This window comes from Podarcis cretensis, assembly GCF_951804945.1.
Source record: "Podarcis cretensis genome assembly, chromosome: 13".
In the NCBI taxonomy this organism is placed as follows: domain Eukaryota; kingdom Metazoa; phylum Chordata; class Lepidosauria; order Squamata; family Lacertidae; genus Podarcis; species Podarcis cretensis.
The window spans coordinates 53,848,436-53,864,422 of NC_137182.1; the positions used below are offsets into that span (position 1 = coordinate 53,848,436).

Consider the following 15,987-nt stretch of genomic DNA (forward strand, 5'->3'; position numbering starts at 1 on the left):
TTGGGACCCCAACATTATTCTTCAGACTGGGCTGTGGACCTCGCTTTCTAAGGCCTAGAAACCCCTTGAGCCCTAATCCCCTTGTATGGTTGTTGGGGAGGGCAGAAACTGGGCAGCCTGCCAGGGAGACCCCTGTTCCCCTCTGCACATGGGCAGATGCACCCCTGGCTACAGCTTTAAATTAACCAGCATGGCGCATTGGTTAGAGTGTCGGACTACGACCTTGAAGACCAGGTTTCAAATCCTGACTGGTTGACCATCGGCCAGTCGCCGCTTGTCTCAGCTTAACCTACCTCACAGGGTTGTTGTGGGGAGTAAAATTAGCGGGGCGGAGAACCATGTATGCCACCTTGATCTCCCTGAAAGAGAAAAGATGGTGTAATAAACGAAAATCTGCCCTTCTTCCCTTATGGGGGACACAAGAGCCCTTATAGAGTCCTTTGTAGGTTCTCCATCGGTCGGAGAAAAGAGCAGAGGCCAACCAGAGAATATTGAGAAGCAAAGCAGCTAGTAAGCCTGATCTTTATTGAACTGTTGCAACAGGGTGCTCCCCTCTCACGCAGGAAAGGAGGAGGACTCAGAACCCAGGTGTGCCCGCCCTTATATAGACATTTTAAATTGCCCACCCTGGAGTCCAAGCCCACCCCCAGAAACATCATACCTACATCACAGAAAGGGCGGTCTACAGCAGAAATCTGAGTGCGTTGTTTACCTCCTGTCTGGCAGGTTACCTGTTAATGGTCACTTGATTGGATACCCTGGGGAGCCTGGCCAGTCTTTTGTAATGACAAATACTTAGTTCCTGAGCCAGGTCACAGGCTCACTCTATTCATACACAGACATATCCTTAAGACAGGATTTGTGAACCGAAAAGACAATGGGGAGGCTTTTCCATTTTCCTACGACCTTGCAGAGAAATATTTGAGATCAGTTTGGGAGGGACAAAATGGTTTCAGGACTTTTTCCTGTGGGGTTTCAGACATGTGGTTTATATATTCAGTTATGAACATTTTTATATACAGTGTGTGTGTGTGTGTATGTACACACACACACACACACACACATATACACACACACACACACACACACACACACGACCTTAAATTTTTTATTTCAGTGGGGCATTAATACAATAAAGCAGTGCTTTTTTTCTGGGGGGTACGCAGGGGTACACACACCTCTAAACATTTTCTGAATCTTAAGTTTGGCCTCATTGAGGGGCATTATTTCAATATGAGTAGGAAAATGAGACATTTTGGGGGTGGGGGGCAGCGCTGCAGTAAAGGAATAAATTCAGCCCGGGGTGCACTGCCCTAGATTAGCAGGGGGAAGAAATGCACTTTGCATATGCTCAGGGCAGGCCAACTCTCTCCAAAACACCCCCACCAAAACATGCTTTCTTCCTCTGCTGGCTTGGAAAGGAAAGCCACGTCTCCATGGGGGAAGAAAACTACAACTCCCAGCATGCCCCGGGGCCATGGGTGGGGCAGGAAGTAATTAGCCCTATCCCCCCCCACGCACATTTTTTTGAGCTGATGACCTTGCATAAGGAGGAGCAAGAGGGAGAAGCAGGCAAACAGAAACTTGAAAGCACCTCCGAGGCAGAGGAAGGCAGATCCCTTAGACACCCCCCAAGCCATGCAGACTTTGAGGCTGCCCCCCAAGTTCTGCTGGAGCCTCCTGCGGCTGAGCAGCCCCCCAGGGTGAGTCTGGACCATGGTTTGGAAAGGGGGCAGGAGAAGTTGCCTTTTGGTGGGTGTGGGGTGGTGGGGTTTTTTTTTGGGGGGGGGATCTGGGTGTGGGGTGCTTTGGAAGGGGGTGGGGGCTGGTGGGAAGGGGTTTAGGGGTGCAGAGGGTGGTGTGGAGCTATTGAGTGTGGGGTTCCATTACCCTCCCCATAAGTGGATAATTTTGGGGAGACGGGATGGTGGGGTTACCTGTTGGGGGGCGATAGGAGACAGCTGTGCTTTTTTCCCTTAAAAAAATGTTTGGGGTTTTTTCTTGGGGGGAGGTGCTCTCATTTTGACTCAAGAAAATCGCAATTTTATAGTTCAAATCTGGGGGAATTAAGTACAGTAAATGGACCAAAGTACAAAGATTCACAAAATGTTTAGGGGTATGCGTACCCCCCAGGAAAAAAGCACTGACTTTGAACTGGAAGGGATTAAACGGAAGAGTCTTACCTGGACTTTGAACAAACGTACAATTATTCGTCGCTGCTTCGAACTTTACTGTGTTATTACTTTCCTAAGTGGGTCCTGCGGGCTGCTGTTCTGAATAATTCTTTCTGTAGGGTGGTGGGGGCACTGAGGATGGGTTTAAGGAAACCAGGGGGTGGTGGCCCTAAAAAGAAAATTGGGGAGCCTCCTCCACACCCACAAAAAGCCTTTAGAAACTTGGCTGTTTCTTAAAAAATAAAATTATACATATTTACAACCACAGCCACTTTACCTGGCCAGGTAAAGTCAGGAGCCGTTTCACTAATCCACCCTCTCCTCCTGAATTACCCCTTGCTTTTTTCCCCCTTCCCAGGTCTGGTGGGCTCCCGGCTTTGACGTACCCCCCTCCCCACCCAAATGGAAGGAGACTCTATGCTACGCAGACGGCGGAGGTATTTTGGGGGTGCTGGGGGGGGGGGAAGGAGCAGGGTCTATTTCTAGTTACGCCTCTTTATTTTAATGGGAATCCCTGATTGTGGTGGATCGGGCCCAGGGGCTTTTGCAGTTTGATGGTTGTGCGAAGGGGCTTTTGTTTTTTGTTTTAGGGGGGAGGTTTAAAAAGGTAAGGATTTGTGGGCCGTGTGGCGTGGGACGGTTGTTGTTTCGGGTGCTGGCAAAACAGGTCTGTGGACCTTTTAGCCCTTCCTCTATCGTTATCCAAGACACGTGGCTTCCTAATTTTGACGAATTGCGCACTCATTAATCTCATTTATGCTTGCAACACCCTTTGTTGGGCTTGGCGCTTTCTGGGGGAGTGAGTCATGTTAACTTATCCCTTCCTCCATGTGGACTAGGAGCGTGGTGGGTTTAAAAACCAAAAGCAGCTTTTGGAAAGTGAGGTGCATTTTATCCTAGGCTCATTGAGAACCCCAGCAGCTTTTGGCCTCACTTATTCCTTTCATCTTCTCCACTCCACCCCGGAAAAAGAATATATATAAATTCTGAACCCCTGGTGCCCCAAATACTTTTCAGGTTCCCATGACAGGGAGGCCAAAGTCCCCCCCCCCCCCAGTTGAAGTGCTTTGAAGTCAGAGTGTGTCCTTAGGATTTGGTTGCTCTAAAAGGCAACCCTTTCTCACCCAAATGTCTGGAACTGGCATCTATTAACTGCCCACCCCACAAAAGATGCATTTTGAACCCCCCTTTTTTTTATAAACGCTCCACCCCAGAGGCTGCTGCAACCCCACCATGGTGAAATCTAGCCACACATTTCCACCACCTCAAACCAGACGGATTTATAACTTGTCACTTCCAGACGTATTATTTTGTCTCGTAAATACGCTGCTTGCTTGTAGAACAAAGAGCGGTTTACGAAGATGACGGAAAAGTGAAATTATCAATAAAAAACGCTTTAAAACGCCTGTTTAAAGCAGTTGGGTAATAATTAAGGTCAGCAATAAGCTGCTTCTTTTTTTTTTTAACACGTGTAAACATTCCATATACCTGGGGAGGCTTGCCTAAACAAAAATGGTTTTTTGGTAATTGCTTTATTAGAAGATTTTCTTGGTAGCAAAAGTGCATAAAGCTCTGTTCTCAGTTCATAGAGTCCTTCATACATTGAATGTGAAACATTACTATTACAGGTTGGGGGGAAAATAGAAATGGGGAGACAAAGGGGGCAGAGAAAGTAATTTTCATCTATCTATCATCTATCTATCATCTATCTATCATCTATCTATCATCTATCTATCATCTATCTATCTATCTATCTATCTATCTATCATCTATCATCTGCCTGCCTGCCTGCTTCTAATTTGCCTGAAAAAGAGCACAAAAAGGGTACCTTCCTGGTGTCAGTAGGCATTGAGTTCCAAAGTTTGGCTGCTGCTATGCTTAAAAGGCTGATTTTGTACAAATAATAATAACAGTAATAATTTATTATTTATACCCCGCCCATCTGGCTGGGCTTCCCCAGCCACTCTGGGCGGCTTCCAACAAAATATTAAAATACAGTAATACATCAAACATTAAAAGCTTCCCTAAACAGGGCTGCCTTCATGGCTAAACATTGCCTTCAGATGTCTTCTAAAAGTCAGATAGTTGCTTATTTCCTTGACATTTGGTGGGAGGGCGTTCCACAGGGCGGGCGCCACCACTGAGAAGGCCCTCTGCCTGGTTCCCTGTAACTTGGCTTCTCGCAATGAGGGAACCATCAGAAGGCCCTCGGAGCTGGACCTCAGCGTCCGGGCAGAACGATGGGGGTGCAGACGCTCCTTTGAGGCCGTTTAGGGCTTTAAAGGTCAACACCAGCACTTTGAATTGTGCTCGGAAACGTACTGGGAGCCAATGTAGGTCTTTCAAGACCGGTGTTATGTGGTCTCGGCGGCCGCCCCCAGTCCCCAGTCTAGCTGCTGCATTCTGGATTAGTTGTAGTTTCTGGGTCACCTTCAAAGGTAGCCCCACATAGAGCGCATTGCAGTAGTCCAAGCGGGAGATAACAAGAGGATGCAGAGCAGGGATTGTGTGTCACCTGCAGCCCTGCCGGTTCGGCAAATCGAGGTGTTATTCTGGATATCCTTCCCTCCCTGACTTCCATGCGGCATTTTCTAGGGGAAAGGTCAGGTTATTTAATCCCCGATTTGGGAAGTATGTAGGGGAAAGGTGAGCTGTTACCAGCTGAGCCCCAGGCGCCCTGGTGATGTTGCTGCCAAAGGAGGAAGATTGCTCATCCCAGCTGCGTTGGAATTCCTGGAACAAAGCGGCAAATGTCCCGGCCGTCCTGGAATCCTGCCAGGATTTTGCTCTGCAGTTTCCCTCCCACTGCAGGGTTGATTTCAGGTTCGGCTCCAGTCTGAACCAGTAAGAGGGACTGTGCTGGGTTTGGCCGGAGGACCAGCTCCCTGCTCCCAGAAGTGGGCAGGCTGAATCATAGTACAGTGGACGCTCGGGTTGCGAACGTGATCTGTGCGGGAAGCACGTTCGCAACCTGCAGCGCTGTGCGTGCACGGGTTGCAATTTGGCGCATATGCAAAGCGCGATTTAGCGCTTCTGTGCAAGCACTGAAACCCAGAAGTAACCTGTGCCGGTACTTCCAGGTTTGGCACAGTGCACAACCCGAAATCACACAACCTGAAGCACCTGTAACCCGAGGTATAACTGTAATATAGAATTGGGAGGGGACCCCCAGCGGTCATCTAGCCCAACCCCCTGCAATGCTGGAATCTCAGCTAAAGCATCCATGGCAGATAGCCTTCGAACCTTTGCAGAAAAACCTCCAAGGAAGGAGAGCCCGCCTCCTCACAAGGGGGTCCGTTCCACTGTCAAGCAGCTCTTGCTGTCAGAATGTTCCTCCTGGTGTTGAGCTGGAACCTCCTTTTTTATCATTTCATTTTTCATTTCGCTTTTCATTTGTATACCACCTTTCTGTTTTATTATACCCAAGGTGGTTTGCAATCTGAAGAAACAACAAAGAACGTACACCTTATCACAATCTAATCCAACGCAAAAATGTGATAATAAAACATAACTTTAGAATAAGCAACTTATATCAAATAAAGTAATATTCAATAATAATAATAATGGTAATAATAATGATAATAATACAGTCATACCTCGTGCTGCGTTAGGTTCATGTTGCATCTTTTTAGTTTGCGAACGCGGCTTCTGAAAAAAGGTCGCCAACTGGAGCAGGTTTGCAGTGTTTGGGTTCCAAGTTGTTTGGGTACCAAGGCTTTTGAGAACCAAGGGACCACTGTAATAAAATTACAGAGAAAAGAGAAGAAAAAATGGAAAGAAATTTAAACGGAAAATCTTATCAAAGACATACAGTTTAAGAAATACAAACCATCATCGACATTGCTATAAACATCTATTTCCAGTAAGAAGTCCTTTTATCTTCACCTTAACAATTTTTCCTCGCTACTCGTAGTTTCTTCTCTACGCCTAATCTCTGTTTTTATTCCCTGATTTGTTAATGACTCGCTTCTATGCGGTTCCTAATTTCTCATATCTTAAAATTTCTGCGTCCGTTCTTGTTCTACGGAAGACCATTCTCTTAACTCTAGAATTTAGTCTATGCTCAACTAAGAGTCATCATTGGAAATATATTTCATCATCTAATTTTTAAAAACATCCCATTCTGCTTTGATTCTTGGCCGAGGTCCTTCTGACTGGTCAGCAGGTTGATAAGTCAACAAAGCTTTATATATAATTTCTCTAGCCAGAAAGCCTCTACACCAATAATGTTCTTGTCGCTTTTTGCAGGCCGTGCTGGATAAATCGAGTGCGAAGTCCGACGCAGTTTCCCAAGCGATACCGGAAAAGAAACCTTTAATTGCAGTAGGTGCTTTTTTCCTATTTTGGGGCAGGGACGACAATGACAGGGAATTGATGGTGGGGAAGATATTCGGCAGATTGAATTGAATTTTTGGAAAAACAAAGGGCTTAGGTGGTCTCCTGGTTCTCTGACCTGCCACCCCAGTTTCGAGGGAAAATGCTGTCCTGAAAAATCGGAGTCGTATATTGCTGTGCAAACCCCTGAACTCCCCACTGGCTTGAACATCCGGGATGTTATGGGGTATTCAAAAACATTCGTTCTCTGTGCTCGGAAGACGGTGGGGAGAGGGCTGCCTAGGCAAGGGCCCCCCAAGCATTTTGGGGCTTAACTGTTTGAAAGGCTGCCTTTTAAATTAAATGCCTCTTGAGAGTCCCATGGACTGCAAGAAGATCAGACCTCTCCATTCTGAAGGAAATCAGCCCTGAGTGCTCACTGGAAGCACAGATCCTGAAACTGAGGCTCCAAGACTTTGGCCACCTCATGAGAAGAGAAGACTCTCTGGAAAAGACCCTGATGTTGGGAAAGATGGAGGGCACAAGGAGAAGGGGACGACGGAGGACGAGATGGTGGGACCGTGTTCTCGAAGGGACCAGCATGAGTTTGACCAAACTGCGGGAGGCAGTGGAAGACAGGAGTGCCTGGCGTGCTCTGGTCCAGGGGGTCACGAAGAGGCGGACACAACTAAACGACTCAACAACAACAACATCATTCCCCAATTGTATTCCATCGGTTGTCTTCAGCCCCCACTGGGTGGAGGCCATTTCTCTTTTGCCCTGCCTCACAGCCTGTGCCATATTCTTATCCTAGCGACCAATATTGAGAAGTACCGTATTTTTCGCTCCATAAGACGCACCTTTTTTCTTCCTAAAAAGTAAGGGGAAATGTCTGTGCATCTAATGGAGCGAATGCGTGGTCCCTGGAGTCGAATTGAATTGAATTTATTAATACGGTCACAGACCAGCATCAACACACACAATAACACAGATCATAAAAAAAATATCAGAAATACTAGGGACAATATGAATATAACAGGGCTCTAAATACAAAAATTAAAATTAATTGTTCGCGTGCCCCCTGTAATTAACATTTAGGGGTTTGAACATTATGGGATACCACTTGCTTCCTGCGATTGATTGCAGACGCACAGAATTTAGCTACATTTAATGTAGTCTTGGGATTCTTGTCCTCTAACAGTAGTTTTAAACTATGGTATTCCGAATCTTTCCTGGACTTTTGCAAAACAGGTGTAATAAAAGTCAAACGTATATCCTCGTAAAGACGACAACGTAATAGTACATGTGAGGCAGTTTCAACTTCCAACGAACCCCAAGGACAGACCAATACTGTGTATGGTTTACCTTCAAATCTGCCCTGAAGTAAGGCAGAAGGAAGAACGTTAAATCTGGCGAGGGTAAAAGACCGTCTCTATTTGGGTACCTGAAGACCTGACAGATAGTTAGCTGGAGAGAAACCTCTTCCATAGTCCCTTATTGCCAGATGTTTGATCATTTCGCTCATGTGGCATTGTAATTCTACGTCCCGGATACGCTGGCGAATTGTAGTCCTAGCTTTTTCAAAGCCTGTCACTATCAAAGTCTGCTGTGGGATCCCCAAGCCTTTAAGCTTTTCCAGCAGTGTAGCTCTCCATCTGGATTGGTAGGTATCTAATAAGGTTAAAGGTGCCAGCCCAACCGGGAAGAAAATAAGCTTTAGCCAATAATGGATCTTCAATATCCATATCCGAGTACTGATAGGAATTTGCCCAACCTCCAACCGGACCGCTATGTTGGATACGCAAGAGGGGATCCCCAGCAGGCAGCGAAAAACTTAGTTTGGAATGCCTCTAAGAGAGTAAGGTTTTTAAAGCTGCAGATCTGGGATCCGTATATCAATTGTGATAGTATTTTGGCAGCAAAAACCTGGGAGGCTGCCGGTATGTATTGGCCCCCTTTCCCATAAAAGAATCTTATTAACGCTTTGGTAGATCTTTCTGCATTTGCAATAGAATTATTAATCTGAAAGCGCCAGGAGCCCCTTTCCTGGAAGGTTACATTCGAATTGCCCAGGGGCAAAAAGCAGGTCATGCTTTTTTTTTTTTTGAAAGAGGGAAGTGGGTGTTGAAACAAAGCCGCTGATCGGTTCAGGGAGAGATAAGGGGCACTAGAGATAAAGGAGGCTGCCTGGGAGGGGGGAGGTAAAAGCCCATGGACCCTCAGGATTTTTGCATTGGATCACCCCAAATTCACCATCAGATCACATAGCATGTCCATGGCTGCAGCATGCACCAAAAAAATCACGCACCCACTGTTGCCTGGGGCCGCTATGGCGCAAAAACGTGGTTCCAAAGCACAGATCCACATGGATCCTCAGGATTTTTGCATTGGGTCACCAAAATTCACCATCAGATCACCTGTCTGTGGCCACAGCATGAACCACAAAAATCATACACCCACTGTTTCATTCAGAATATTTTTTTTCTTGTTTTCCTCCTCTAAAAACTAGGTGCGTCTTATGGAGCGAAAAATACGGTATTACTGCCTCCAGAGCCCTCCTGACTACTTGTCCTCCCTGAGTTGGTCTAATCCATCTTTAAAGGCAGCCATGTTGGCCGCCGCCCTTCCCTCCTGTGGCAGGGAGTTCCAGAGTTTCTATGGATTGTTTACCAAAGGGCTTCCTTTTTAATCTGTCCTGAATACCTCCAACATTCAGCTTCTAGTGCTGTGAGAGAGGGAGAAAACGTTTGTCGCTTTCTCTGGGATATGCATGATTTTGTCAAATTCCGTCATGCCGGCTCTCGCTCGCATTTCCTCTAAATTTAAGAAGCCCCAAGTGTTGCAACTCTTCCTCTTGTTCTCCATCCAGGAGTCGAAGTCATTTGCCGTTGGGATGTTCAAGGGCCAGGTCAACACAGAACAAGTGTTCCCTTATCCTTCAGGTAAACATCAGGGCTTGGAGAGGAGATGGGTTCGAGGACTTTAATGTTTGATGTCTTACTGTGTTTTAGTTTGTTGGGAGTTGCCCAGAGTGGCTAGGTAATCCAGAGTACAGTGGTACCTCGGGTTACATACGCTTCAGGTTACACACTCCGCTAACCCAGAAATAGTACCTCGGGTTAAGAACTTTGCTTCAGGATAAGAACAGAAATCATGCTCCGGTGGCGCGGCGTCAGCAGGAGGCCCCATAGGCTAAAGTGGTGCTTCAGGTTAAGAACAGTTTCAGGTTAAGAACGGACCTCCAGAATGAATTAAGTACTTAACCTGAGGTACCACTGTATTGGGAAATGATCCGTAATGAATTGAAAGAAATGTTTAAAAGTACTTTCCAAACAAACCCAGAGTCCTTTCTGTTGGGGATAATTCAGACTGAAATTCCCAGGTGTCAAAAAAGGTTATTTACGTACGCCACTACTGCGGCCTGTGTTTTGTTAGCCCCAAAATGGAAAACAAGCGAGTTCCCAACCAAAGAAGAATGGCAACTTAAGTTGACAGAATATGCCCTAACATATAGAATGAGAGAACAAGAAGAAGATACGTTTAAAGAAGACTGGAAAACGTTTATTGACTATATGGGAAATAATTCTGTACAGCTGAAAACGCTGGCAGCATTAAAATCAATTCAACAGTGTAAACATGTTTTGATGGGTGCAGTAATGGAATACTGAATGGTGTCGTTCTTGTAAAATATGCTGGGATTTGTGATATGTAAAATGAACTATGGAAAGAGAAGAATGGAAATCATTGGTATCTTAAGGATGTAAAATGAGTATTTTAAATTGTAAAACTGAAAACTTAATAAAATTATATACAGAAGGAAAGGAAATGCAAATAATAATATTATAATAGCAATTCATACACCTGCCAGAAACCCAGCCCAAGACCCCCTTCATTTTGAGTCCTGGGTCTGCCTCGTTTCCTGTACTTTCCTCCTGAGAACTAGGCATGTCAATCAGTGGCCCATGTTTGACCTAGTCCAGCATCCCCAACCCTCGGCCCTCCAGATGTTTTGGACTACAATTCCCATCATCCCTGACAACTGGTCCTGTTAGCAAGGGATCATGGGAGTTGTAGGCCAAAACATCTGGAGGGCCACAAGTTGGGGATGCCTGACCTAGTCCTAGAGACCATGGGTAGGCAAACTTAGGCCCAAATCCGGTCCAATCACCTTCTCAATCCAGCTTGCGTATGGTCCGGGAATCAGCGTGTTTTTACATGAGTAGAAGGTGTGCTTTTATTTAAAATGCATCTCTGGGTTATTTGTGGGGCATAGGAATTCGTTCATTATTATTTTTCTTGCCAAAATATAGTCCGGCCCTCCACAAGGTCTGAGGGACAGTGGACAGGCCCCCTGCTGAAAAAGTTTGCTGACCCCTGGACTAGTCAAACAAATTTCTTAATCTCGCTTCTTTCTTCCGTAAAGGGCAAGGCAGAGGGAGGTCTGTGCGTTTGCGTTTTAAGTCTAAGAACGTTGGCTGAGGATAGGAAAGACCAACTCTAGGTGTGCAGGGCTAAGTTGCCCCCTTTTCCTTAATAATAATAATTTATTATTTATACCCCACCCATCTGGCTGGGTTTCCCCAGCCACTCTGGGCGGCTTCCAAACGAATATTAAAAACAATGCGGCTTGGTGTGCAGTTAAGAGAATCCAGCCAGCCGTCTCAGATGGGAAAAGTCTAAAAAGCAGAGTCTAAAAAGCAGAAGGAGGCAAGGAAATCCGAATCGGTTCCGCAGCAAGGTGCATGTTGTGGTTTGGAGAAGCAACTTGCTAGGAGGGCTGGCAGGCTAGCAGCGGCTGATATTTTCCTTCCCTTCTCTTATTACAGTTCTAAATGAAGAACAAACCCAGACACTGAGAGAGCTGGTGGGCCCCATCTCTCGGTTCTTTGAGGTGAGGACTCCCATAATGGCATCTGTCTTAATAATAATAATAATTTATTAGGGCAGGGCCAGAATTATGTGGGTGGGAATTGCGGAGAAATGGCAGGTTTTGGCTGAACCTTGGGGGACATATTCCCAACAGCGAGGGGAAACGCAGAATGGGTTTAAATCACAGGTAGGCAACCTAAGGCCCGGGGGCTGGATCCGGCCCCAATCGCCTTCTCAATCTGACCCAATCGCCTTCTCAATCCGACCTGCAGACGGTCTGGGAATCAGTGTGTTTTTACATGAGTAGAATGTGTCCCTTTATTTAAAATGCATCTCTGTGGTGCATAAGAATTTGTTCATTTTCTCTCCCCAAAATATAGTCCGCCCCCCTCCCCACAAGGTTGGAGGGACGGTGGACCGGCCCCCTGCTGAAAAAAATTGTTGACCCCTGGTTTAAATAGATGCTTTTCCCATCATCTGACTCTCCCTTCCTCCCTCTCTCCACCAGGAGGTGAACGACCCGGCCAAAAATGATGCGCTGGAGAAAGTGGAGGACAAGACCATGGACGGCCTGAAGGAGCTGGGAGCTTTTGGCTTGCAAATCCCCGTCGAGCTCGGGGGGCTGGGGCTCAGCAACACCCAGGTGAGGCTCGAGGGCCGGCGCCCCCCCATCCTTCCCCTAAATGCTACCAGACTCGGAGGGAAGCCTAGGAACATAGTTGTCAACCGTCCCGTATTTGCCGGGAAACTCCCTTATCCCAGCGCCATGTCCCGCTGCTGTCCCTTATTGATGATGTCCCTTAAATTTCCCGGGTTTCAAAGGAAGCAGCTCCTCTCCCTCCCTGCTGGCCAGGGAGGAGGGAGGCTCCAACTGTGTTGCTTGGCTGCCTGGCCCGCCCCCCTCCGGCCTCCTCTCACCAGCCTCGGCCCCCGGGAACCCCTCCCCGCTGGGACTGAGGAGCCTTGAGAGGAGAGCAAGGGCAACCATAGAGAAAGCAGTTCAGAGGGAGGAGGAGGAGGCAGGTGTTCCAAGGGCTAACCATAGAGGGGGAAAGCGGAGGAAGGACCGCAAGAGCTTCTCCCATAGATTTGTAGTGGTAGACTAGCATAGATGGTCTGATCTGTGGGTTTACTTAGGGTGCTATTCCCCCCCCCCCTCTTCCTCCCGCTCCGCCTGATGGAACTGAGAGCTGCAGATGGAGCACGAGAGAAAAGATACAGAACTGCAGCAGCATCTTCGTAGCTTGGACTTCGTTTTGCACGAAAAGTGGTTGCTGCTTGTAGTTATTGAATTGCAGTGTTTCATCAGCTGGTGTCTTGAGCAGCAACCTCTGGAAACGAAGGGCTAAAACCCGGCACTGCTCTCCCAAATTATCTGGTCCCTTTTAACTTCGTATTTCAGCTGGTTGACTAAAATCCCTTATTTTGACTGCTGGTCCCTTATTTTCAAATCTGTAAGTTGACAGCTATGCCTAGGAAGGAAACGACATGGAGGTTTGTGAGCTTAGAGGGATTTCCTGCTGCTCTGTGCAGCCATTGGTCAAGTTGCTGTGATGTCATGGAATGTTCTCAGACATTGTCCTTTCAGGGATGGGGGTGGCTTTCCTCCTTTGAGGAAGGCTGAGCTTTCTTGCCACTGAGAAAAATGTGCTCTGCCCATGCTCAGAGGCGAGAGAGAGAGAGCTTTGAATGCTTCGCGGCCAACGACCCCTTCTTTTTCTCTCTTCCCGCCGCAGTATGCGCGAATGGTGGAGCTCGTCGGCATGCACGACCTGGGGGTGGGCATCACCTTGGGGGCCCACCAGTCGATCGGGTTTAAAGGCATCCTCCTCTATGGCACCAAGGAACAGAAGGAAAAGTACCTCCCCAAACTGGCAACAGGTAAGGGGTCGTGGCCTTGTGGGGGGTGGGGAGCTGAGGGGCAGAGACATCATAACCAGGGGCAGGCGATGGGGAGGCGAGGGGCAGAATAAGGGGCTGAGGGAGGAAGTTGAGGGAGGGAAATGCACCCTGCAACACGGTCCCTCCTGCTGCGTGAATCCCTGCTTCAAGGGTTCCTCGCTTCACAAGTTCCCCCTTTCGCCGCCCAACATCCCATTTACCTGCCTAAATTCCCTTTCATCATGGTGTATGTGTGTTTTTTGTGTGTGCACAAGGTTGGGTTGTGTTGTTATTATTTTTTGAAATAGTTATAATATATAAACTTAAAACAAAATCCATTGAAAATCCATATTGCGAGATCTCTTTGAATCTCATGACTGCCTCCCCTCCCTTCCAGGGTCCTAGTGTCAATATTTACATTTGCATAGCCTGTTATCCACATTTTTTCCCTCCATGTAAGTTGTCCGTAGTCTTTGTTACCTTGCAAGTGAGATTAAAATCCTTCTAGTGTTTTCATCTGCTTACAGTAGTTTCCTAAATAAAGTATATACATTCCCCCCCCCCATTCTTTTTTTAAAGTTCGTATCATCTTGGTTCCTTAGCTTTCCAGTTAATTTGGCCATTTTGGCATAGTCCGTCAACTTGGTTTGTTGTTCTTCCCTGGTCGGGATTTTTTCTTCTTTCCCATCCGGGTTGCGTTATTTGGATCACGAGGGTTGAGACATGCTTATATTGCATACAACTTGGAAGCCGCTTCAGACCTTGTAGACAAAAGTGGCTGTGCGTATTTTGGGTGCCTCTGTCTTGCCATGACGACCCTCTTTTTAAAAAAATAAAATAAAATAAAACCCTCTAGGTGAGACCATTGCTGCGTACTGCCTGACGGAACCCACTAGCGGCTCGGACGCGGCTTCCATCCGATCCACGGCTGAGCTCAGCCCCTGCGGCACTTACTACACTCTCAACGGGAGCAAGATTTGGATCAGGTGAGTTGGGGGCCAGCCTGGGTGGGTAGGTGGAGGAGAAGGAGGAGGCACGGATTGGGGCAGGGTGGGGGAGTGTTTGCCACCCACCTTGGAGCAGAGATTTCACCAAAAAGAGCCTTGAACCTGCCACACTTCTCTTTGGAAAACACCTCCTTCCTCAGTATATTTTGGATAATTTTTATACTGCCGCTTTTGATCATTACTACTATTATTATTTAATTGAATTTATATACTGTCCTATACCTGGAGGTCTCAGGGCGGTTCACAAAAAGATCACAGTATATAAAATACAAAATAAAAGCAATAATACAGCCCCCCCAAAAGAGCCACATTTTAAAAGGGTATGGGATGTTGATCAGGTCAAGCAAAGGCCTGGTTAAAAAGGAATGTTATCGAATAACTATGATATCTACTGACTTTTATTAATTATTTTTGGATGAAACCCCCCCCCCCAGTTTGCTTCCTTTGTATGTTGTGTTTGATATTCCAATGTTTGCAATCTTTCCCCCCCAACCCGTGTTGTTGCAAAAGCGCAGAATGCAGGTATCAAATCAAAATGAAATATGTCGTCACCCCCCCAAAAAATAAATAAATGTCAGGATGCGAAAAACCGCCATAAGTTAAAAGCTGCCAAACTGGTTGTGTGTGTTAGGACAGGCATGGCCAAACTTGGCCCTCCAGCTGCTTTGGGACTACAACTCCCATCACCCATAGCTAACAGGACCCAGTGGTCAAGGATGATGGGAGTTGTAGTCCCAAAACAGCTGGAGGGCCGAGTTTGGCCATGCCTAGTTTAGGAGGTTTAAAATGGTGTTCCCTGGTCCTGAATGGGGTAACTGTGCCCCTGAAGGACCAGGGGCACAGCCTGGGAGTCATTTTGGACTCACCGCTGTCCATGGAGGCGCAGATCAGTTCTGTGTCCAGGGCAGCTGTCTACCAGCTCCATCTGGTACGTAGGCTGAGACCCTATCTGCCCTCAGAATGTCTCTCCAGAGTGGTGCATGCTCTAGTTATCTCCCGCTTGGACTACTGCAACGCGCTCTACGTGGGTCTACCTTTGAAGGTGACCTGGAAACTACAATTAATCCAGAATGCAGCAGCTAGACTGGTGACTGGGAGTGACCGCCGGGACCACATAACACTGGTTCTGAGAGATCTGCATTGGCTCCCAGTATGTTTCAAAGCATAATTCAAAGTGTTGGTGCTGACCTTGAAAGCCCTAAACGGCCTCAAAGGCCCAGTAGACCTGAAGGAGCGTCTCCACCCCCATTGTTCAGCCGGACACTGAGTTCCAGCGCTGAGGGCCTCCTGGCGATTCCCTCATTGCGAGAAGTGAGGTTACAGGGAACCAGGCAGAGGGCCTTCTCGGTGGTGGCGCCCGCCCTGTGGAACACCCTCCCTTCAGATGTGAAGGAAATAAGCAGCTATCCTATCTTTAAAAGACATCTGAAGGCTGCCCTGTTCAGGGAAGTTTTTAATATTTAACGCTGTACTGTTTTTAACACTTGATTGGAAGCCGCCCAGAGTGGCTGGGGAAACTCAGCCAGATGGGCGGGGTATAAATAATAATAATAATAATAATAATAATAATAATAATTTTATTTATTATTATCTAAAGAAACTTTTTTTAAAAAAGTCCTGGTGACAAAAAAGAACGATAAGGCAGGTGTCAGGTGGGACTTCCTGGGGAGAGCATTCCAAAATGGGAGGGTGATGGCCAAAGGGGCGCTCTCTCTCTCTCTCTCTCTCTCTCTCTCTCTCTC

At 47.0% G+C, this 15,987-nt stretch overlaps 1 protein-coding gene across 1 annotated transcript in view; it reads left to right on the plus strand.

The window, feature by feature from the left end:
- The first annotated feature begins 1,534 nt into the window (after positions 1 to 1,534).
- The window catches only part of ACADVL (acyl-CoA dehydrogenase very long chain), a 31,226-nt gene continuing 16,773 nt past the window's right edge, over positions 1,535 to 15,987 (plus strand). Inside the window, exons 1-8 of the mRNA XM_079951879.1 lie at positions 1,535 to 1,703; positions 2,533 to 2,611; positions 6,423 to 6,497; positions 9,358 to 9,430; positions 11,315 to 11,379; positions 11,866 to 12,000; positions 13,094 to 13,238; positions 14,095 to 14,224. Of these exons, the coding sequence (XP_079808005.1) occupies positions 1,639 to 1,703; positions 2,533 to 2,611; positions 6,423 to 6,497; positions 9,358 to 9,430; positions 11,315 to 11,379; positions 11,866 to 12,000; positions 13,094 to 13,238; positions 14,095 to 14,224 (767 nt within the window). The 5' untranslated portion in view covers positions 1,535 to 1,638. The remainder of the gene's footprint in view (positions 1,704 to 2,532; positions 2,612 to 6,422; positions 6,498 to 9,357; positions 9,431 to 11,314; positions 11,380 to 11,865; positions 12,001 to 13,093; positions 13,239 to 14,094; positions 14,225 to 15,987) is intronic.